The 25,101-nt window shown below is 43.2% G+C and overlaps 1 protein-coding gene and 2 long non-coding RNA genes across 10 annotated transcripts in view; 1 reads left to right on the plus strand and 2 right to left on the minus strand.

Annotated features, from left to right (window-relative positions):
- Positions 1-25,101, minus strand: part of EYS (eyes shut homolog) — a 537,363-nt gene that overhangs the window by 61,547 nt on the left and 450,715 nt on the right. For all 8 annotated transcript variants that reach the window (XM_081187035.1, XM_081187037.1, XM_081187041.1 and 5 more), the window contains 2 exons: positions 22,420-22,528; positions 21,601-21,821 (listed from right to left, as the gene is read on the minus strand). In XM_081187035.1, coding sequence (XP_081043161.1) covers positions 21,601-21,821; positions 22,420-22,528 — 330 coding nt within the window. The remainder of the gene's footprint in view (positions 1-21,600; positions 21,822-22,419; positions 22,529-25,101) is intronic.
- LOC308583275 lies at positions 6,149-7,103 on the minus strand. Its single transcript, XR_014006155.1, has 2 exons — positions 6,923-7,103; positions 6,149-6,571 (listed from the first exon to the last, which is right to left on the minus strand). It is a non-coding gene; the product is annotated as an uncharacterized lncRNA (long non-coding RNA).
- LOC308583268 lies at positions 11,165-21,590 on the plus strand. The gene is made up of 3 exons (XR_014006147.1): positions 11,165-11,217; positions 12,458-12,592; positions 20,964-21,590. It is a non-coding gene; the product is annotated as an uncharacterized lncRNA (long non-coding RNA).

Consider the following 25,101-nt stretch of genomic DNA (forward strand, 5'->3'; position numbering starts at 1 on the left):
ACCTTTAAAATATGCCCCTCCAAGTGAGTTCCAAAATGTCTCCTTAAAAGGTTAATTTCCAAAGTTATCCTCTTTCCCCAGTATAGAAAAAAGGCTATACATATGGTAAGTTAAAAAATGGTTTACTTACAAACTCTTCAAAGGTCAGATTCATGTGCTTTCCCACATGCTAGTCAGAAAAGTTGCAAAGGCAGTAAAACTTAGCTTAGTTACAAAGTGATAAAAGCTCCTAGATTATTGGTATAGGACAGGGGTCTGCAACCTTTAAGACAAAAAGAGCCACTTGGACCCGTTTCCGAAGAAAACAACAACTGGGAGCCGCAAAACCGGGAAGGTGACGTCGGGACGGTGCGTGACTAACACACGCACCGCCCCCATGCGACGTCACAGCCAGTACAGCACCCTCCACAGTGGGGAGTGTCGGGGCACACAATGCGCCTCCTCCCCTTGCTAGTATCCGCCCCGGAGCCGCGGCAAAGGTGTAAAAGAGCCACATGCGGCTCCGGAGCTGCGGGTTGCAGACCCCTGGTATAGAAACTGAAGAGTGGCTGATGAAAGCCGTGCTGTTGAGCTGGAGCGATCAGCTCAAACCTCTTCATATGCTGAGTTTCTCAGAAAGACTGGGGGTGAACAATAAACTTGATTACCTATTTCCTCTCACGTTAAGAGGAAGTGACCTAATCAAGCCTAGCAGGACAGCTTATTCTCTGTTTTTTAACTTCTTTGTGCACTAATTAGACTTAAGCATGTTGGTTACATGAGACTGCTTATCCCACAAAATCATGGTTCTTCATAGGGATGGATTAAGCTACCTGTTTCTGTTTCTCTCTCTCTGTTTTCCAATCTTAAATGCAGCTTTCCACATTTCTACAGCAATTAGCATCCCCCCCTCAAAAAACAAACACACATCATCATTTTAGTATTAATTTCTCCAAAGAGCCACATATTACCTTTTTATAATTTTTATTGAAGATTTTCATGGGTTACAAAAGTATGTGCATTGTCTCTTTTTCAGGTCATGGAATCATTTCTACTTAGTTACATTCAATGTGAGACATTAATTTTGCATACAGTATAAGGTTGGGGGAGATGAAAGGGGGAGAGAGGGTGAAGGGGTGGTAAAGCTTACATTCTGTGTGGGGTTTTTGCATCAGTATTACTTGGCAGTGAGAGAGATTGGTGGGGGCAGAGCATGGTTGATTGTCTTTCATTGATAAGATTTGTTTGTGGGGGGAAGGATTGTTGGGTCAAGTTAGCCATATTGATTTGTATGCTGAAATTTTGCTTAATATATGGAGAACGGCATCATAAAATATGGAGAACTGCAGAATTTGAAGGCTAGCTGTGTTTTGCTTCGCATATCCGTTCAAGAAGTGCGAATCGGGCAGTTTCTCATTAAAATAAAAAAGTTGCATCCCCCCCCAGCACCCCAAGTAAGCAAGTTCACAGTCAAACTCGACAGGTCAGAATGGGATCAGCGTGTTGCCTTCAAGTACAGGGCCAGTGAGTTATTTAAAATGTTGTAGTGAAAATGGAATCGGAGGAAGTGAGCTGCTTCTAATCTGATTTTCACATTATTATTTTTTGGGCAAGCTTTACTCTCAGACAATATAGCCTCCGCAATCAAAATGATAAAAACACAAACATGCACGCACTCACTCACATAAGCACTGATCAACAGACTGTAAGAAGCTGCCATCTGCAGGGCCTCAAGTCAAGCGCTAACTTTCTGTAACGTTTGATTGCTAACACGCCAAAGCTACTGTGTCCTCAGGAGGAATCAGCAACTAATAAAAATTGACTGTCCTTCCCTCTGTGCAGTAGCTGGAATCGCACCTCCAGTTAGAACTTGTCATCTAGCATATATGTTTTCGGTCCTTTCTTATTCAGCTGCAGTCTCTCACCAGATGGTACCACACAACCAGCATTCCTTATTGGCAGTAAACAAGAAGATCTTGGGTCAGAGTTAATAGCAGTCACAGCAATGAGGGACTTGTTAGTGGCTGGAAGTTGACTCAACTAGGAAGCATCAGTGACCATGTGCTCTATGGGTGGGGAAGGACATGCCGGAGAAGGTAAGAGCCCAGAAATGGTAGTTGGTAGAGCATGAGACTCTTAATCTCAGGGTTGTGGGTTCGAGCCCCACATTGGGCAAGAAATTCTGCATTGCAGGGGGTTGGACTAGATGGCCCTCGTGGTCATCTTCCAACTCTATGATTCTATGACTCCTACTAAGGGTCTGACTTGTTCTCTTTTTATTGTGCAATGTCTGAAAAGTAGGCAAACTTACCCCTTTCTAAGAGAGCAGTTTGGAATCTGAACTATTGTGCTGCAGTTGATGAAGAATGGAGGAAGGGCTAAACTGCAGAGGGAACTGTTCTGAGATCTACAGATCTACGGATGATGGGTGGTATACCAGTTTGATAAATGATAAGAATAATAGCTATGGTTAGGCTCTGCCTCTATTGTCAGAGCTCAACAGCAAAAAAACGAAGATCATGGCCATGCAGATCATGCAGATGGTGACAGCAGTCACGAAATTAAAAGACGCCTGCTTCTTGGGAGAAAAGCAATGACAAACCTAGACAGCATCTTAAAAAGTAGAGACATCACCTTGTCAACAAAGGTCCGTATAGTAAAAGCTATGGTTTTCCCAGTAGTGATGTATGGAAGTGAGAGCTGGACCATAAAGAAGACTGATCTCCGAAGAATTGATGCTTTTGAATTATGGTGCTGGAGGAGACTCTTGAGAGTCCCATGGACTGCAAGAAGATCAAACCTATCCATTCTTAAGGAAATCAGCCCTGAGTGCTCACTGGAAGGACAGATCGTGAAGCTGAGGCTCCAATACTTTGGCCACCTCATGAGAAGAGAAGACTCCCTGGAAAAGACCCTGATGTTGGGAAAGATGGAGGGCACAAGGAGAAGGGGACAACAGAGGATGAGATGGTTGGATGGTGTTCTTGAAGCTACCAGCATGAGTTTGATCAAACTGCGGGAGGCAGTGGAGGACAGAAATGCCTGCGTGCTCTGGTCCATGGGGTCACGAAGAGTTGGACATGATTAAACGACTAAACAACAACAACAACAACTATTGTCAGAGGCAGTAGGCCTCTAAATATTGGTGGAAGGGAATCTTTGGCAGTGGGAATGCTGTTCCACTCAAGTCCTTCCTGGAGGCTTTGTATAAGCATCAGTGATAAGAGGATGATGGCATACCCTGCAAAATTTCTCTGATGGAAATAGGGACGTCTTATTTCATAATAATAATTTCATTATTTATACCCCACACATCTTATTGGGTTGCTCCAGCACTCTGGGCAGCTTCTAACATATATATATATATATATAAATAAACATTAAAAGACTTCCCTATACAAGATTGCTTTCAGACAACTCGTGGGTTGGATAACTCCATACCCTCCGTTTCTCCAATGAAAATAGGGACATCTTAAGGAAAAGTGGGACATTCCAGAGTCAAGTCAGAAACCAGGATGGCTTCTCTAAATCAGAGCTGTCCCTGGAAAATAGGGACACTTGGAGGGTCTGTGATGGCCAGATGGGCCTTTGGTCTAAATACTGCAAGGTTCTCAATGCAAAGGCAAAGGCTATATAAATGTGAGTAGCCAAACCAATGGAGCCTGCCCCCCCATTTAAACTACTTGGTTAGAGACTCACCAATTGACGCAAGCCTAGATGGATGCCAACCAACCTAACTGCTGCATGGTGTTTTTGCAGCCAACTCCTACCCACTGGGAAGTGTGGCAGTTGCTTGGGTATAGCCACACTGTGCAGCCAAACCACATGGGCAAACACTTGCACATTGTGGGAGCCAAGCAAGGATAAATGATTCAGTGGTAGCAATTGCTCCATTACGGTAATATGTGCATGAGTAAGCTACAGCAACAGAAAGCTAAGGAGGCTCCCTGTCTGATCTCATCTGCTGAGTAAGTTCAATTCAGTGGCTAAGCTATATTGTGGTTACGGGTAGTGTATGTTGGAAACTCCACTTGGTTCCCTGCAACTACATAAAAATGGACCACAACTACAACTCTCACTGGCCCTAGCCAGGAGAGCTACTAGCCGCAAGCTTCTGCACAGAAATTCACACATAAAGGTAAAGGGACCCCTGACCATTAGGTCCAGTCGTGGCCGACTCTGGGGTTGCAGCGCTCATCTCGCTTTATTGGCCGAGGGAGCCGGCGTACAGCTTCTGGGTCATGTGGCCAGCATGACTAAGCCACTTCTGGCGAACCAGAACAGCACACGGAAATGCCATTTACCTTCCCGCCGGAGCAGTACCTATTTATCTACTTGTACTGTGTGCTTTCAAACTGCTAGGTTGGCAGGAGCAGGGACCGAGCAACGGGAGCTCACCCCGTCGCGGGGATTCGAACTGCTGACCTTCCGATCGGCAAGCCGTAGGCTCAGTGGTTTAGACCATAGTGACCACATATTGCTCCATTGCTGTTGGCACACCCTTATGACAACTGTTATTTACATGAAAGCCTACTTCTGCATCTCTCTTTTTCAGAATATTTCCCAAATAATAAATAAATGTTCCTGAGGCAGGTTGAAGGGCTCTATCAAGGCAGGGTTTCCCAAACTTGGTTTCCCAATTGTTTTTTGAGACTACAACTCCCATCATCCCAGTGGTCAGGGATGATGGGAATTGTAGTCCAAAACCAGCTGGAGACCTAAGTTGGGGAAGCCCTGGTATAGAGCTATGCAATCTTCCCTCTTGATCACATTGGGTTCCCTCCACCCTCTGCATACGCCAAATGGGCGGGGTATAAATAATAAATTAAATTAAATTAAATTAATATTAATATTTCTAAAAAATCTTTCCAAAAGGCTGTATTTCTGAAAATAAAATTGATACAAAGGAAGAAAAAGAGAGAGAGTATTATTATTATTAATCATTAGATTATTGAGAATGAACTGTGACGGCATTCTGCTTTTCTGGAAATTAAATCCATGCTGAAGAATTATTCAGCCTTTTCAGCCTTATATAAAGGTAATGGCATCTGAGCACAAATCAATAGATAAGACGAATATGCTCGCTAAATGAAGATCATGTTTCAGTGGGCCTTAGCCGTTCTCACTTCACCAAATCATTGTTAAGTTCTTAATAATGAACCGTGTACATATGCATTAGTGCTTAATTTGATTTTGGCAAAATACTCTTGCTATGCCTGGAAAATCTGATCACTATAGATGAGAAATAAATGATCGTGCCTTTTGTTTCTGGGTGCTGGCAAACCCCTGAGGTGTCAAGATAAAATTCTGAACAGCCTCTAGTGTTTGAATGTGACCTCAATGCCACACCAGGTAAATGGCATCTAATCTCATTGTAATTGCTGCCACTTATTTAAAACAGCATCCAGTGATTCCATCAAGGAAAAAAATTATGCCAGTAAACACAAAGACATTTTGAGAACTGTAGGGGCAGTTGCTTTGCAAAATGTGCATACTGGGGGAAACTGAATATAAAAATGTGTCTATTAGGAGAAATTCACATTTACTGATTTAAAACATAAGTAAATTGCTAACTGATGCGGAAATGTGGAGAAGCTACTGATTGCTTCCAGATGACATGTTGACCAACCATTCTTTTTTATTCCCACTGCCAAAAACGTTTGTAAGGAACCAACACAAAATCTGCTGGTTGTTGAGAATTCGTTCTCATTCGTTTGTGGGGAGCAGAGTTATATGACGTCACATCAAATAGTTGATATCTCACACTTGCCAGTGAATTTTCCTGCCATATTTTCCTTACCATAAGAAGCCTGGGTTTTGGGGGATGTGTGTGTCAGTGGGTTTGTTCCTCAAGTGCACTGTATCTACCTTAGCCGCACAGCCTGAATTTGCTGGAATACAACTGAATTCCACCTGTGAAACAGTGACAGTCTGGAAGTGGCCCACTCAGGGTGTTAAAGGGTAGTAATAGGATATCAAAACACTCAGAGCACAATACAGCACCATCCCAATAAATGACATATTGAATTAACCCTTAGGGCAGAATCCTACTGCCACTTGTGTTTAAACAAATCCTATTGATTTCCACAGTCATTATGCATGAGTAACTAGGCACAAACTTCATTAAGAGTAAATGCTGTTTAAAGGAAGATCTTAAATAAAAACAGCATCCCATGATCTTTTTTTTTAGTCATCCAAAATCTGTTTTTCTTTTAACCACAGTAGACTGTAAGGATGGACTTGAGCTTGTCTGCTAAATTATTTCAAGATGAGAAAGACATTTTCTTTTCTACTCACTTTCCACTCTTTGAGTGCTGTACATGACTAGACCACAGGTATTGTACACCTCCAGAGTTTTATCTTCCTTAAATGTGAAACAAATAGATATTCTTTCTTTTAGGGGTACCATCAGCCATAGGGACACCTGCTGGTAACAGCAAGAAGGTGAACTCGTTACAGTTGCCTTCAAGCAGAACCATTGATCCAACAGCTTGGAGTGAATATAATGGTATATTGTGCTTCTTCTGTTTCCCTGCCCCTTAATTCTGACCCGTGACCTTATTTTGCTTCCTACTCTCTCCTAAATCTGGACCTTCATCCAGGGACGCGGACTTATAAAAAATATTGGGGGGGCCCGGGAAAGCTCATGAATAATAAATAAGCTCATGAATATGCAAATAAAGTGGCGCCACTTCCTCGTGAGCAAATAGGGGAGAGCGTGCTGCGCCTATTAATCAGCTCCGAAGGAAATTAGGTGGAGCTTTTGCTCGGGAGGGAGGGCAGGAGGCATGCAGCCCGACCCTGTGCATTTTGGGCTGGGGGAGGGGCGGCGATGGCGCTCTGCTGGAGGGGCGCCGGAGATTATTGGGGGGGCGGAGCCCCCCCAAACGAATTTTTGAGGGGGCTCGGGCCCCCTCAAGCCCCATGGAGTCGGCGCCTATGCCTTCATCCCCTCTGAAATGAAGCAATGGAGTAAAAAGTGAGGTGATTCCTTCTGTCTTACAAATTCAAGTTATTCCCCTGCATGTCTCTTTGGCTGCAGGCTGTTTGCAGGTAGCTCAAGAAAAAGCTTGCTTTAAGAAAAAAGAGAAATAAGGAAACAAAGACCAGCCTAATAACATTTGTTACCTTCTAAATGATCCTGTGCTTCAAATCAACTTGGCACAATTTGCGAGATATCTCTCCCTTATGCTGCAATCTGCATAGTTCTGTCATCTCAGTTCTACCCGAGAGATGCTCAGTCTATACAGCTTTGGGCTTAAACGTGACGTCAGTTTTATTGGCACAAATTATGAGGAATACCATACAAATAACATTCTAAGCCCTGGTATGAAAGATACCTTAAGTTTTTCTAAATAAAATAAAAAAGCTCCTTATTTTATAGTCAAGTTTTTTTCCTCATATGTATTCTGCCAGTCCAGAGAAGCTATGCAAACAGATTTCCATGTTCACTCTGAAGTAAGTACCACTGAATTCAGGGGGGGGGGCTTGCTCCCAGGTAAGTGGGTTACAGGCTTGAATCTAGTATCTAGATCTAGAATCTAGTAACATTCTCAAAGGACGTGCAGACTTGCAGTTGCTACATGCAAGTGTGCTCATCGATTGTGACTCTATCATCAAAGGGTTGCTAGGGTGTATAATGGCCAAGGTAATGCTTTTCAAGGGAGCTGGTTGCTGCTGCTTATAATCAGGTGGGGGCTTCAAAACCTTGGGAGGAGATGCATGCTTTGAGACTTGATTTTCATATATCTCCCATTTGCTTTCACCATTTAAAAAGAAGCAGCTGAACAAGTCCTTTGAGTCTTCCTTTAAGTGCAATTGTTCCTTACCCTTGCATAAGCCCAATTTTTCTAGAGATGAACATCCTCCTCTGAGCTGAACCTCTACCCCTCTATTTTTAAAGAGGAGTCTTCCCTACTGTAGCTACCTGAGGCTCTGGCAGTTAATATTGGGGGAGTGACGTAGCCCAATTTAATCGGCATGGATAGAACAATAGAATTATAGAGTTGGAAGTGACCGTGAGGCTCATCTAGTCCAACAACCTTGAAAATCCAAGAATCTCTTGCCCAATGTGGGGCTTGAACCCACAATCCTGAGATTAAAACTCTCATGCTCTGCTGACTGAGCTATCCCTCAAACCTCTTCCCTCTGTTTCACAGAAAAAAGAATCGGAAGGGCACGTGAAAAAGATGTGGTAAAGCACCGTGAAAGTTGGTGTTAAAACAAAATGGGGGAGAGCCTACAGAATATGGGATTTACCTTTTTTTTGGGTGGAGGAAAGCTCTAATGACAGTCTCTGCTGAAAAAAGCAGCACCAAATAGGAACCATTATTTAAACAATTATGTATGTTCTGGGAACAAAAAGATCTTTTAAATAAATGCAGTGAGAGGCAAAGATAATGGGAGTCGGGTGGAGAAGCATTTGCAGGAGAATGCTGGTAGGCATGATTATTCCAATTCCCAAAAGGCTTTGCTGAAAATAGTTTTTTTCTGATTTCCCTCCTTCCTTTTGAACTGCGGTGGTACAGACTCTTTGGATAGGCTGGCAGAGGAAACCAGAAACATCCAGAGCCCTCTCAAATAGGTGCCAAGCAGCCAAACAGCCCACGGCACAGCAGGAGTTTTCCTCCGGTAAGGCTTGAATTATTTCAAATGCCAGCCTGAAATACAGATGATCTGCAGACTGTTCCTTGCTCACCTAAGGAATTTAAACTTTGCAGTGTTTCTGACATTCTGAAACCAGTTTTACGTGGAAAACGCACTCGGAGAGGGGGGATTATTTTATCAACAATGCTATTTTTATTTAAATATCATAAAACGATGGCAACTTCTTTCCCCAAATTAATCATGGAGGTGTCCTGTTCGGTGGCAAAAGGACTTTCATGTCAATTCCACTTTCTAAAGATTTTTACCAGCCAAGCGTTCAAAGGCTGCTCTTCAGAGATGCAGTGTTTTCTCACAAAATTCCAAGGAATCAATAAAATAAACCTAGGCTACAGGCTCCCCCACTGTGCTAGTCATAAACTACAGGTGTCATTAAAATTTAGGCTGCACTGGAAGGAAAGGGGGTGGGTATTAAACATCTCTGCCAACCAACTTTTTCTAGAGCAGGGTTTCCCAAACTTGTGTCTCCAGCTGTTTTTGGACTACAACTCCCATCATCCCTAGCTAGCAGGACCAGTGGTCAGGGATGATGGGAATTGTAGTCCAAAATCAGCTAGAGACCCACATTTGGGAAACCCTGTTCTAGAGGGTCCATCAATCCCTTGTAACGTATTTTTCTTTGGGTGTGTGTATGCAGAGGAAAAACCTCCCCACTTCCACCAGTGGGAGCATCTATTGAGTGCTTGCCTTGACATATCTGCCAAGTAGAATCTTCATTCTGCTTCTACCTCTCCTCTTGTTTACCTGAGCCCTCCTTTAATGCTTGACATGATTCTGGCAAGCATAGAAGCAGGAGGTGGAGGAGCAGGAGAAAGACTAAGCTGGTAATAGAAGGCTGGCATCAGTCCTGGATAAAATGCAGAGTTCAGAACTTGTGATAAAAATTATGTTTGTAATGATGGCTCACAATCTTATTGGGTAGGGTAAAAATAAGAAAAAACACAAAAATGATTAAATATGGTTCAACAGCATAGCCCATAATAGGCTCAGCAATCTCTACAACCCCTTTAGCAAGTCAGTATTTGGTTTGCTTCAGATGCAGGACTTCCTTCAGCACCCATGTTTATGGATGGTGGCCCACCAGCTCAGCCAGCTACTCATCCATCTCCTTTTGTTTAAGTCCAAGGTTAACCCCACTATGACACTGCAAACTAGGCTCCTCCATCCTTCCAAGTCACAATCTCATCCACATCTCATCTTGCCTGTTTTACACTTTCCAGTTGTACTTAGCAAGATGAGTTCATGCCTTGAGGATGCTACACTTGTTTCTATCAAATCACGATACTGCACTTTCAGCTCTGTGCATAGGAAGCAGATCAAATAACTGTTCAAGGACAACTACCCTCCTGCGTCAATTCTGAGCGTTTAAAAGCACTGTTTTGACCTAAATCATAGTCAGGAAATTTTGACAAGCTTCGTCTTTTGGAGGAGTTTGGTTTTATAGGAAAACCACTTTTAGGTAAAAAATATTGCTCAGTCCGTGCCTTGTCTTTAGCTGTGCACGATAAACAAATCATGCTATTGTACACACAGAATCCACTTGTCCTTGATATTAAGTAAAATGCAGCACAGTCCTGGGAAGATTTGTTGGAGCTGAAAGCAGACTTTATAATTTAGCTTGGAGTCTCGAACTGGCATAAACCATGGCGCTATAGATCTATATACCGACATACAAAGCTCATAAAAGAAATAAAACAAAAATTTATCGCTTTGCATTCTTCCATTTCACAAAACATTATTTCTAAAATTAGATTTCAATATTATTTATTGCATTAGCTCACTAAGAGGATGCAACCGCAAAGCAATTAAAGCCTGACATCATTAAGACTTGATAACCCATCCATTTAAAACGCGAAAAATATGATAGCTTTACTTGAAAGGAAGACAAAATTAATATCAAAACTTACAAAATGGAGGATAGAGGCTTTGCCATTATAGTATGTGCATGCAGATGTCCTACTTTCTCCAACTGGTTCTCATAGCCTTTTCTTTCTCTCTCTGGGTCATATACACTGAAAATGACAATTCAGAATTCCCCAGACAAAATACATTTTTAGTGATCCTCATGAAAAGCTGGTAGAAATCATTTGGATGCCTGCTGTTATTGTTAATTACATTCATGTTCTCTCCTACCTCTCAGGGAAGTATTCAGATAAAGTGGTGCCTCGCAAGACGAAAAGAATCCGTTCCGTGATTCTCTTCGTCTAGCGGTTTTTTGTCTTGCGAAGCAAGCCCATTGACGGATTAGAGGATTAGCGCTATTAGAGCTATTAGCGGCTTTTAGCGGCTTATCAGCTTATCGGATCAGCTGATAAGCGGCTTAGCGGTTTAGAAAAAGGGGGGGGGGAGGAAAAAAACCCTGCAGGAACTCGCAAGACATTTTCGTCTTGCGAAGCAAGCCCATACATAGGAGATTCGTTTTGTGAAGCAACTCCAAAACTGAAAACTCTTTCATCTAGCGAGTTTTCCGTCTTGCGAGGCATTCGTCTTGCGGGGCACCACTGTATTTAAAGTACTGAGACAGGCTGTGGTTCTTACCTTGACCAAAAAACACCCTTATTCAGGCACATGATGGTAAGGCTCAGCAGCAGATGCAAGGCTCATGGGTCATGTTTCAGGAGTTAAAGAGCAGCACAAGAAGTTCAGAATGGGATGGAAGCAATGAAGATGTCCCACCAAGTTTCCACACCCCACCTGGTATGCTCACTCACAAGACTTGCTTGCCTTGTGAGAATGTTGGAATTGCAAATATGCACTCCATGAAGGTGGGTGGTTCTGTTCCTATCTGGGAAGGTGATGCCTCATGTCATGCAACAAGACTGCAGCCTCCTACTCAGTTGTTGTTGTTGCCACCTCCAGTTCTGCTTCTCCTGGCTGACTGCTCTAAGCCCTCCCCAGCCTCCATTGAGGCTCTCCATTCCACAGGAAAGTTGGGGCTGGCACCCCTGCTCTCTCTTCCTATGTGACTGAAGCTGAGGTGGACAGGAGAGTTTCCCCTCCTCCAGCTCAGATCCCCCCTCCCCCTCTGTTTCATCCACTTCCTCCTCCTGCATCTGAGCCTGCCACATCAAGCCTGTGTGAATCATGATACAGGACCTTGCTCCCAAGAACTTATCATCCAGCAGGAGTAGGGAACCTGTGGCCCTCCAGATATTGTTGGGGTACATTAGCCACATCCAGCCTAGCCATTAGGCATAATGGGAGCTACAGCATTAACAACACCTGAAAGGTCACAAGTTCTCCACCCTGTTGTACAGGGTCAAACAAGGCAAGACAGAGCTGAAAGCAATATTTATGTGTGTACGATAGGTTTCAGAATATTGGGGTAGTGTAAAGGATAGAGATCTCCCGTGTACATGTGTAAAATGAATGTGTATGCATACAGAATGCCAGTACAGTGGTACCTCGGGTTACATACGCTTCAGGTTACAGACGCTTCAGGTTACAGACTCCGCTAACCAGAGTAGTGCTTCAGGTTAAGAACTTTGCTTCAGGATGAGAACAGAAATCGTGCTCCGGTAGTGCAGCGGCAGCAGGAGGCCCCGTTAGCTAAAGTGGTGCTTCAGGTTAAGAACATTTTCAGGTTAAGAATGGACCTCCGGAACGAATTAAGTACTTAACCCGAGGTACCACTGTACATTTCTTCCTTTCCCTCCACCTTTGTACCTTTCTAGCCAGATTGAAAATACTGATGAATGTGTTTGTGTTGCAACTGCTTTATAAAAAAGTATTTTCAGATCCATTGGGAGATTGTACATTCTATTAAAATATTCTCTTTTCTCTCTTGTTCTCATCATCCTGGTACAAAAATGAGTGAGGGACAGGTTATTGCAGAGTAAATGAATGCAACACACAGCAAGTGGAGAAGAGTCATCAGCAATCTGTGATGGGAGAAGAGGACTCAGCTGGTGACGCATGGCATGGGAATAAATGCTGCAAATTTACAACGGTGCCTATTTCCATCTGTGAAATATTGAAATGTATGGCAGGGTCATCTATTGGATACTGGCTGTGATAATGTTCTGCTGGCTTTTCAACTCTGTTTTCAATTCAAAAGTTGCTATATTGGAGGTGGAGGTGAAAAGGTCTACAAATATATACTGCTTTTGCACCTGTTCACAGTCATTGTTCCTCAATTTGATGTATTTTGGCACCAATTTCATTTTACTTTCACTCCTACTTTTAAAAAAATATAAAATAAAAAAGTTTTAACAGAGTTCTTCGCTGTGACTGCAGCCAGTCAGGAATCACTTAGGAAACTAATGATAAAATTCCTTCCTGTAGCACCTTAAAGACCAACTAAGTTAGTTCTTGGTATAAGCTTTTGTGTGCATGCACACTTCTTCAGATATCTGAAGAAGTGTGCATGCACACGAAAGCTTATACCAAGAACTAACTTAGTTGGTCTTTAAGGTGCTACAGGAAGGAATTTTTTTATTTTGACTATGGCAGACCAACACGGCTACCTATCTGTAACTGAAACTAATGATGTCACGGCACAATATAACCAATAATATTTGCCTCTATGACAGTGCAGACTTCCTTAACCTTGGGGCCTCCAGTATTCTGGACTACATCTCCCATAATCCCTGACCACGGGCCAAGCTGGCTGGAACTGATGACAGCTGGAGTCCAAAATATATGGAAGCTGCCAAGCTGGGGAAAGTGGTGATTGTGTAATTAATGTAACAAATCAATCCTCTCTATTGTCCTCTCTCTATAAATGAAAGATCCTCACATGCTTCCCCTACTGCAGGCAGAAGTAAATCACTGAAGAGGAAAATACATGAATTCTTAGAACCTCCTACTTTCTAATGTTGAGGGCAGGGGGAAAAAGGAACATATGTGCTTGGGACCCGATATCAGCTTCTGATCTCTTGGGAATGACCAAATGAGCCCTAACACCATCAATCTTCTCCATGTCAAAGGATGTTGCAGGTGTTACAAATGGTGCAAGAACCACACTGTTCTGGTAGCTCCCATTAGTGGTGAAAGGTTTGGTAGGCAGTGACTCCCTCAAAATCACTGGCAATATCATTTGGCTCATGTAGCCATGTCTACTGAGTACTCCCAGGAGAAACAGAATGTCAGGAATGGGCTCTTTACATTGCTGCCTGCCCTGAGCCTTTATGGATACCGGGAAGTAACTGGAATGCTTACAGCAATTGCCATTCAGTACTCCAGCCAAAGAATGTCAGATTAGGTTTTTGTGTGTGTAAGAGTTTCCAAAGATACCTGTGCTGCTAAAAATGCCACTTTTTCCTTGAAGAGCCTTGGTGGGAAGATAGAGTGTAAGTTAAAATGGTCTCCTGTGCCTAGAAGGATCAATCAGGGCAAATGCCTTGCATCTGCGTCAAGCAAGAGGCAGATGGAGACGGGCTTTTTCTCTCCTCTCCACACACCAGCTTGTTTGACCTTGCTGCAAAGGTGTGATGCAAAGACTGCCTGCAATGGGCTCTTTACCAATCCAGTCATTTTAATTTCATTACAGTTCTCAGACTCCTTTGCAAACTACTCCTTGGACAACATTCAATAATATTAATATTTCTTCCCCACCCCCCCACCCCTTCCCAATCTGGCCCTGCAATTGTATGACAGTTAGGTGACTTTCCCGTAACTCACTGAAGAAGAAATCTCATTTGTATAAAGAGGCTCCCAGAAGGTCCAAAAGGATTCTTCACATTCCAAGCTAATCGCTCACATGTGCCAACTGGCAAGGGCATTGGTAATGAAATGTTAGAAAAACAATGTAAGCGGCTCTTTGACTACACCAAGGCCCCATTGCCATACACATTGGGAAGAATTATGCATTTTGCAAAGATCTGATTTGCCGCCTGAAGAGCTTAAAGGCTTGTAGTGCTTGCCATCCTCTCCTCTGCAGAGCAAGCATTCTAAAAGAGTTTGACTCCCAAAGCGAATTTTCGAACGTTGGAAAAGCAGAGAACGCAATATTAGTGTTGATAATTGGGCAAATAATAATGGATAAAGACTCGTCTTTGGAGACTATTTGTGCTCTCTATCCCGACTGAAATATGTTCTACTCCAAAAGTGATCCTCATTCCCATGAAAAGAGATCTCCCAGGCATCGCAGTATATACAGTGTTGGTACTTTTCCTTCCTAATTGGAAGCCTTTTCCCCTACTGTGCTTTGAAAGCTCAATTAAGACCAAAGGAAAGCACAGAGGTGCTAACACAAGATCTCTGTTGGTAGCATAGTGTTAGAAACTTATAGTTCTGAAATTCCCAAAAGTACCTAGAAGCTAAACTAAATCCTGGCTTACCTTTGAACCGCTTAACTGTTAGGACCCCTCCAGATGACCTGTTTATGAAATCTCCATCCTGATTTGTTTGTGCAATCATAATCCTACTCTTTTTTAGTGTATTTCCCCGTTACTTTCCTTACTGCAAAAGGTCATTTTAAAAGAGGAGAGGAAAAAGTAGGTTTGTTGTATCAGACCAAGGGAACACTTTAACCCACATTGAGTTGTATACAATGAAGTTGTCCTTCTTGTGCAATAGAACCTCCCATCCTTCTCCTCTCTCAGTGATCCCCTCACCATCACCAGAAATCTGGTCCAGAAGGTTAGGAAAATCCCCAGAACAGATTTTGTGCGTGAGGATGGTGGTGGAGAGAAGAACGGAAGGGGAAGTTTCATTGTGCCAATGAGAGTGTTTGCATGAACAGGATGCATCATGTCTGGTATGCTAAATCCCTTCTACCAAATAGTGACAGTATGGAGGTGACCTTGAAGAATCAGGTCCTTTCTTTATCTCATTTAAGGGAAGACCAAACAACATGCCATAATGGTAGCCCTTGTGCCTTTAAGTGAGGGATAAGTGATTTAGGTGCACACTAGCATAGAATACAATGGGACTTACTTGTGAGTAAACATGCCTTGGACTGTAATATTAAAATCCCAAAGGTGGTATGCAGGAAGGCTAGAACTTTATTTATATACTTTTATGTCCTAGAAGGGTTTTGGCTGTTTGTTTTAATGAACACAATATGTCTTCCTTTTCACGATTGCTATAGATAGGACAAGCTCAACTTGACAGAGGAATCCTACAGAAATAAGAAGTGCAGGGGGGGGGGGCGTTGTCCTTTGCTCTGTTCCCTAGACCTATGCAAAATGTGGGGTTTTAATCTGCTTGTACAAATGTGTCATTTATTCATTAATAAAGTGTCAGTGAGATCAGTGAGGCTTCTGTCCTGGAAAATATGCTTAGGATTGCAATGCAAGGTACTTCCATCAGTTACAGTCAAATTATTTATTTCCCAACTCTGTAAATATTGCAAAGGTTAACTCTGCTAGCTAACCTGCAAAAAATAGCTTTGTAGAAATGGAAAGGCAAGACAATCAATTCAGATCAAGGCTTATACAAACAATCAATTCAAAGCATGCCTCTGGTGCCAGAGTACAGCCTTTGCAGAATTGTCTTACAAGCCCTAACCAAATGTGATAGGGCAGCAGCTACTCTACATGTGATAGGTGGGGAGGGAGTCTCCTTGGGTGGGGAGAATAGCTTTAGCTATTGCCCTCACTATCTTTTTGTGGGCTGGTTGACGAGTGTTCATGTGCATGTGTGTGTGGGGAGTGCTTATTCCTCAAAGAAGAGACTCCCAGAGAAGCTGAAATTGATTTTTATCAAGGCAGAGTCTTGGGAAGCTCCTCAGTGCTTTCACATCAGCAGCCAGCGTCAAGCAAAGGTCTAAAGACTCAACATCACTGCTAAAACTGCTCAGGCTTTCCTCACAGTTTGCTTTGGCACTGATGCAAAACTCCTCTTTGCCAGCTAAGCTCTTGGCACAAGACTGGCATAACATGCTATGGGTGTGTGATTTGTGTCCCTCACCATCAGCGATGGTGCTGGCTTTTCAATAGGCGCCCATCACACTTGTGCCATCATGATCCAGATAGCATTTCAAATCACAACAGCTCTACTTGCTGGGGAAGAACTGTATGAACTCAGCAATATTATATAGTAATTAATGCTGCTCTTAATGTTCAGAAAAGGGAGCTCAAAAAAGCATTACAAGCCCAACCCCATGCATAATTCTGCCTCAGCTTGTAATAGGCTCAGTCTGCCACAAATCCTGTTTCCTGTTGCCTTATTCCTTTCCACCTAAACATGCTTTGTTGCAGTGGCATGGAGGTATCATGGATGGTGGTTGGCGATTCCATTAGGGCCTATATAATGGTACACAACATCTAGGGTTGCCAGAACCTACAGGAAATCTAACCGCTACTTGTACTTTCTACAGCCATATCCTGGAGTTCCTAGTGAACTTGGGAGCATTTAGGTTGGGCCTGGAAGGGATGGAAGGACCTGTCAATTTTGGTTCTCTCAGTTTTTCATCTCCCCCCCCCCCGAATTAAATTCAGTTCTCCAAATCTCTGCGGCAATTTGCATCCCCCTCCAAAACAACAAAACAAAAAACAACCCCTTGTGAAAATTCATCAGCGCTTTAGTATTTTTTTGGATGCAATTTTGCCTAATAAACACCATTTTGCAAAGCAACTTTCCCTAATATGATTCATTTTGGGTATGTTATTGTCAGGAATATACACATTTTTACATCTTACCCTAGCATATGCATTTTTGTACACCTTACTTGGCTGGTGAGCTGCATTGCAAGACTGAGAGACATGTGCATTCCGAAGATAGCTGTGTTCACATTTTATTTCAGAAAGTTCAAATATGGCCAATTCACCTTTAAATGCGAACTTAATCAAGTTTCTCTCCCATCCCCAGTGCCATGGCAGAATGCAGTCCCTGACGACCCCAAACATTTTTACAGGCTAATGGAAGCCCCATCGCCACCCACAAGCTCCCCTGGTTGCCTCTGACATTTGTCTCATGGGCAGAAGGTGGGGCTGGAAGCTCCCCTAGGCTGGATATGAATCAGGCTGGACTTCAGTGAGTTTATTCAGGCCTAATCTGGAGTGTGCCTAAATTAACTTATTGAAATAATAATTTAAAAAAACCATTCCAATTTGAGCCCACAGATGTCGGTGTGATTTGAGTGCTGGAAAAATGTCATCCCACTGTTTCACATTGTCCCTGAGCAAGTGAGAACTTCTAACAGCAGCTGCTACAAGGTCAGTTTTCTCTTGGAAGGAAAGAGTACTAGAGACTTTGTATAGTGGCTTTGCAATACCTTCATATTTACAAACAGCACGTGGGGTGGGGTGCGGGATGTCCTTACAGCTGCAGCATTTTCTTCAAATGCAAGGAATGTATTTTTTTCGTTATCACCTTCCTTCTTGAACAAAAATTGGTATTTGTTTTGTAGGAAAGCTGTACTTGAAAGGTCACTAGTTCATCCTTGGGAAACCAGTCTTCTCGGAGATTTTGATAATTACACTGTTTGCAGTGTTCTGAAGTCTGAAGATAAGCTACTCTCTATTGAAATTTATTGTTAATTGACTTTGATTTTCCGGTCTTAATTAATTGATTAACATTAATGGAGCCATCTGCTGTTCCAATACTTGCCGAACAACAACAGTAAGAATAATTGCTTATGAGAATTGTTCGGGACGCTGAAAGCACACTCGCGTATGAGTGTAATTAACTTTCTGGTTTTGCTCAGCACTACAAAAACTAAGCTCATGTATGTTTACATTTGGACAAGCTTTTAAGCAGCCAGAAATACATTTATTCATCAACCACTACCAATGTGTTTTTGACACGATCATTGATATGGGAATTCTATGAGCTGTTTCCACAACACTATAGCCTTTTAATTCCTGCCAAACCCTGATGAAAATGTGGCACATTATCTTCTCTGCTTTTAAAAAAAGAACCTTCTGCACCATAGGAGTCCGAAGAGATTTGACTGCTCAACTGGCAGACTAAACACCCTTTCTCTGAGCTAAAATTCTTACTCTAGGCACAGAATGCATCTTGAGAGCATTTCAACCCTACAAATTTTAACAGATCTGGATTGTACTTGAAGGGTCACTGACATGTTTATGCCTCCTGGTTTGTAATTCTGGTTTGGGTGGCAAGTGCAAATCACAGTTTGCCTATACGGATGTAACAACAAACCATGGCTTGCCACAAATGAGGAAATCACTGATGTAGTGGCATGCACTAAGGGGAGGAGGGAGAGTGATATATGTGAATAGATTCACAGAGCTGGAAGGTAATTTCACTTACTCACCTACCACATTCATACCCTACTCTTCCTGACCATTCAAGGCACTCCACATTTTATCCTCATCATGATGCTGTGAGGCAGGTTCATCTGAGAGTTCGCTACTCATTCAACCCAGGTGAGCTTTAAGCCCGAGCAAAGATTTCAGCCTGGGTTTCCTATCCAAAGTCAATACTCTACCCACTGCAGTCTCTTCATTACTCACATAGAAAGCTCCTCTTTACAGGGACCCTCTGCAACTTGATGCAGTGTGGGAATACACCTTGCCACATGCGAACTGCTGGATGACATGGAGAAGTTCCATGCTGGCATGGAAATGCTACACAGGACCCAAGAAGAGCCTGCAGGATCAGGCCAACAGCCCATCTCATCCAGCATCTCGTCTAACCGGTTGCCTGTGGGGAACATGCAAGCGGGACACAAGAACAAGAACAAGAGCACTCTGTCCTCCTGCCACTTCCAGCAACTTGTTGTGTCATTGGGAGTGCCAACAGACACAGGACACAGAAACCCATCACAGGGAAGTGGCAATAAAACCTGATATGCACAGGGAGGGGAAAACTAACACGGGGATGGGAGAACCTGTGGCCTTCCCGCTGCTGTTGGACTGCAACTCCCAGTTTGGCCAGTGGTCAGGGGGGATGGGAGTTGCAGTCCAGCAACACTGAGAGGGCCACCTCCATCTCTGCCGTAGCATACAGATCAGTACACCGGTTCCATTGAAGTCAGCTATCACCCAGTATTTATTAGGCTCTAAAGCAGCCCTTAGGTAAAGGGTAAAGGAATCCCTGACCATTAGGTCCAGTCGTGGCCGACTCTGGGGTTGTGCGCTTATCTCGCTTTACTGGCCGATGGAGCAGGCATACAGCTTCCGGGTCATGTGGCCAGCATAACTAAACGCTTCTGGCGCACGGAAACGCGCTTACCTTCCCGCTGGAAGGTATTTCTCTACTTGCACTTTGACTTGCTTTCGAACTGCTAGGTTGGCAGGAGCAGGGACCGAGCAATGGGAGCTCACCCCGTCGTGGGGATTCAAACCGCTGACCTTCTGATCAGCAAGTCCTAGGCTCTGTGGTTTAACCCACAGTGCCACCCGCGTCCCTAAAGCAGCCCTTGGTATGAGACAAATCGGTCAATCCCGCTTTAGAAGAAAACTTGAGAATTCCCTGCATTATCTCATTCCCTCACTTCAAACAATCAGTTGCTTTCTCAGGTTTGTTCTTTCCTATTGGGAATGTGCACTAATGGAAACTGAGATCCTGCATGGGGGAGCTCTTGAATGGGATTCCTGCGCTGTACTTTGAAGGCAACTTGGAAACTCAAACTTTCGGCCATTCACAGCCACTATGTTTCTATATTGGTGCTAAGAGGCTTAGCCTTCAATGCCCTCCGCCTGCAGTGAAGCAAAATATTAGAGCTTTCAGCACTCGGCTTTATCTCCCAGTAGTCTTATCATAAACTATGGAATCGAGATCTGAGTTTCTAGCTTGTGGTTTAATTGCTTATTTAACAGCCTGTGGTTTTTCAGAGATGAAATCTCTAGGAAGGCTTTTCCGATGTTCCGGTATCACCAAGCAATGAAGAGAAAGATATTTGTAACTGCTATTAAACCAGCTTAAGTTAAAAGACTGGCAGCATTTTAGATGACTGTGAACTATTTCAGTTTTGTACACAGAGTCAAAATGGTTATTTAATTGCTTTATGTGGCAAGCATGATTGTTAAACAAGGCTCTAAGTTGTGGTTTTGTTTTGCTGCTGCTGCTGTAATAAATCAGCATCTTGACATGTTTTATGGTCTCCATCAACAAAAACCTTTAAAAACTCTCAACTATTTTAAAATGCATTTTCTTTTTTAAAAATTGAATTGTGAATGAGGTGGATAGATTGCATTCAAGTTCATTGCATAGCTTTGCTCTGATCAGTGCCTTCCGCAACTCCCAGATGGAATATCTTGGACTGGGATTATCACTAATCTCACAGGAAGAGACTTTATCACTGCCTATGTGAATCAAAGAATAGTTCCTGTTCATTAAAGGGAGAAGCACCTTAGTCAACTCCCTGATTTCAGTTCCATCAGGAATATGTGAAATCCTCGTATTTCATGCTTCAGTTGTAGGTCTCTTTGTTTGGTTTTTGAAATATTGTCTCTTCTCCCATATAGAAGCAGAGGGAGAAGTTGGACGCAGGGCTCTGCCCTACCGAGGCACCAGCCCTGTTAGGCTCCTCCCTCCCTCAACTGTCGCCTGGCTGTGGCAGAGGGAGAAATTGGAAGCAGGATCAGTCCTTTGGCTCCACTAAGAAACCAGCTGCACTTGGCCCCTCCTATTCCTAAATGGCTTCCTTTCCATTATCAGAACAACTACCGGTATGTAACTACTAAGTGGTGCCTGAGTTTTCTTGTTTTCCTCTTCCCTCCCCATCCCATTTTTCCTTTTGTGCCTTGTCTTTTAAAGGGCAAAGTCTTGTATGTGGAAGCTATCTTGCTTTTATTGAACTCATGCAAGCAGCTCTGGGAGCCTTTCTAGCTGAAGAGTGGGCTAAAAATGCTTCAGATAAATCAACAAACAAACAATATAATTGTTTTTCCAGAAGGGACAAGTTCTACTCCCACAAGGGCTATTAAAAACATGGAAGAAAAACAACATTTGTAGTAAATTAATTGAAGAGCAGATTAAAAATGCCTCAAATAAACAAACAAACTATGCACACAAACACACACACAGTGCAATGATTTAATGAGGGAAGCTAATCAGGCAGCGAAGGAATTTAAAGATAAAAGATAAGGACCTGATGCCTACCTGGTGCAAGTGCCACCGTTGCGGCATGGATGATAATCACAAACAGGGACATTGCAGTTCTCGATGTTCCTTCCTCCCAAGGCTTCGTCTATGATGAAGAGTTCTTTGTTGTTCACCTGGAACTCCCTAATGCAGCCTCTGAAGCCATAAATCCACCCAGAACTCGGATGAATCTTAATGTGACTTGGGACATTCCCAAGGAATATTGGCCCAAAGGTAACCTGAAAAGGATCACAATAAATAAGCGTATACACACAAAAATAAATCAGCCCTTACTGCAACTGCCTATAGACTCTATTCATGAAGCAAATTGAGGGAGTAGGATACAGAAACGTGGTTCATCTTGTACTCATAAGCGTACAAATGTTTCCTGCTTCATCCATGGGTGTGCCTGGGATTCTAACTTCATGACAGCTTGGTGATTTCCAGATATTGCTGAACTCCATGTCCATTATGCTTGGCCATGGGGCCATGCTGGCTGTGGCTGATGGGATTTGTAGTCCAACAATACCTGGAGGGCACTGCCATGTTGATTACTGCTGATGTAAGTAATCCAGAGACTGTATGGGTGACATAAGGCTGCTCCAGACAACTACCAGTTCACTAACACAAGTCCCATTGACATAAACCGAAGTTGTACACGAGTATTATCTCTAATTTCTATTGGATGTGCAGCATACCCAAAGGATTGCATGAAACAAGGTTTGCTCCATCTAATAATAAAAAGGGAAGTTAATAAATCATGCTTCCAATGACTTGGGAGATAAATGGAAATAGTTGGGTTATGGTGTGACTTTGGGCTGTGATTTGCAAGTTCACCTGAGTCAACCGATGTGGCAGAAAGAGCCCCCGACGTACAGGAGAATTTTCATCTGCAGTCATTTCAAGCAGGCAATAGTCTTCAGGACTGTCAGAAGGCAACATATAGCTGGAAGAAAGCAGAAGAACTCATTGTTTGGGATGGGAAACAGGAATTGTTATGAAAATGGATTGCTAGCGTAAGAGTTAAATCTGGCATGGGCCTGGTTCCTATATGTGACAGCCCCCAGATGAACGTATGTGAAAGAGTGCATGGCCGCAGAAGGAAAATGAGTGGACAAACCGCTTGTTTTGAACCAGCACCAACACTTGGGTCCAACACATGTGGCCACCACAAGTTGTGGTGGCTACATGTATAGGCCAAGCAGGGAAGTGCTGATTTGTAAAGAACCATCAGACTGCAGCAGACAAGGGAAGAGAAATGATGCAGGGTTGCTCCAGCAAGGAGCAACTTTTGGCTCCTCTTCTCCTTGAGCTATTCCACCCTAGCTGGTCATTGCAGCCAAGAACTTTGCCCCCAAGTTTGTTTATTTCCTCCTCCCTATGAATTCATTTTCCTTTTGTGTCATGTCCTTTTAGAATGCAAAACCTGAGGACACAGGCTGTCTTTTGTGTGATCTGCAGCTTTTGGGGAGTATTTTTTGGGGGGGCTGAAAAGTTGAACAAGGGAGGGCCATGACTCAGTGGTAGAGCATCTACTTTGCATGCAGAAGGTTCCATGTTCAATCCCAGGTAGGGCTAAGAGAGATTCCTGCCTGAAACCCTGGAGAGCTGCTGTCAGTCAGTGTAAACAATATTGAGGTAAATGGATCAATAGTCTGACCAATAGTAAGGCACCTTAAAGGTAAAGGGTAAAGGGACCCCTGACTATTAGGTCTAGTCGTGGCCAACTCTGGGGTTGCGGCGCTCGTCTCACTTTAGTGGCCGAGGGAGCCGGCGTACAGCTTCCGGGTCATGTGGCCAGCATGACTAAGCCGCTTCTGGCGAACCAGAGCAGTGCACGGAAATGCTGTTTACTTTCCCGCCGGAGTGGTACCTATTTATCTACTTGTACTTTGATGTGCTTTCGAACTGTGAGGTTGGCAGGAGCAGGGACTGAGCAATGGGAGCTCAGCCCGTTGTGGGGATCTGAATCGCTGACCTTCTGATCGGCAAGTCCTAGGCTCTGTGGTTTAACCCACAGTGCCATCTGCGTTCCTTACTATGTCCCTAAACATTATTTAAATGGATAAATAATAAAGCCAGTACCTCCATTGGTCTCTCTCTCTCTCTCTCTCTCTCTCTCTCTCTCTCTCTCTCTCTCTCTCTCTCCACACACACACACACCGAGATTATAAGGGGTGGTATCCATGTGTATGAACTCGGAAAGATATATGGAAAGTAGGCATGTTATATAGACTTTCAAAAGCAGACCAAAGTTCTAAGTTCATTTCTTTTTTCTTTTTTAAGGTATCCCTTTTTTATTACTCCCCTAATGCCTATTGTTTGAGAATCTGAAATGTACACAGAAAAAAGAGAGTGAGGGCAGGGGGGAGCTTTTTACATGTGTAAGCATTGTAGATACTGATGAATTCTACTAACTGTGGTTGACATATACTTTCCCTGGTGTAGGTGATTGTTGAACAAGTAACATCAGTGCTGAATGATAGTGAACTCTCTAGACAGACGTTTTCCTTTCTGCTGGTCTACGGGGGAAATAAAAATGCTTTGGAAAACGAAGGGCTGTACCTACGAGCATCAAGATTACACTGCGATAAGAGTTATCACAACTCACAAAGGATGCTATTAATGTATACACTGGTACTGAGTTTTGGAGATAAAGCAGGACACAAGGTTAAGGGAATTTGTAAAATAAATGCAAGGGATGTCAAATAAGCTACTGAGAACTCTTTGGGGCTTTTTCCCAATGTGATCAAATCTGAGGGGAGAACGTCATGTACATTATCAGCAATAAAAAACCCATTCCCAAAGGATAGCTTTCACATAATTGTTTTTAAATTATTATTTTGTGAGGGTGGGGGGAAAAAACCCCTCTATGAGTGCTAATTATTATTTCAGCGGTTGTCAAATGTGAGAACATAATGGGAAAGCGCTTAATTAAAATGAGCACTCAATTTGGTGAAAGCATCCTTTCTCCCCATGCTTCATTTTGAATTTCCACTTAACATTTGCGCCTGGCAACCTAATGTCAACACTCGCACCCCAATCAAGGCATCCACTGGCGCTGAGAGGCAGGCAGGAATCTGTTGCATGTGCTGGGGGTCCCTGCTCAACCCAGTAAAGAGGGCTAGTCTGTAGGAGAAACAGAAGGCACTAAGCATCCATCTATTACCATACTGTAATACAGAAAAGCTCCAAAGATAAAGGGAGCCATAATCTTTCTGAACTTCCTGCATTTGGAACAGATGCATCAGTATCCTTGATAGCAAATATCAGTGCTGAATCTTATCTATGGGCTTTTGCAGAACGTTCGGGAAGAGGCTGCTCTGCCCGTGGAATAAGTTTCAAGCCAAGAGTGAGGAAAATTCTTTTTGCTGTAGGACCAGTCACCCATGGGAAACATTGGGGGCCCATGGTGGCTTGAGCCATAGGCTAAAGTGGGTGGAGTTTGCAGGATTGCACAGTGAGGGTTGTGACATTAACATATGAGAGTGCTGGAGGTGAAATAGTTTAACAGGTTAC

The sequence above is a fragment of the Podarcis bocagei genome, assembly GCF_964188305.1.
Source record: "Podarcis bocagei genome assembly, chromosome: 3".
NCBI classification, from domain to species: Eukaryota; Metazoa; Chordata; class Lepidosauria; order Squamata; family Lacertidae; genus Podarcis; species Podarcis bocagei.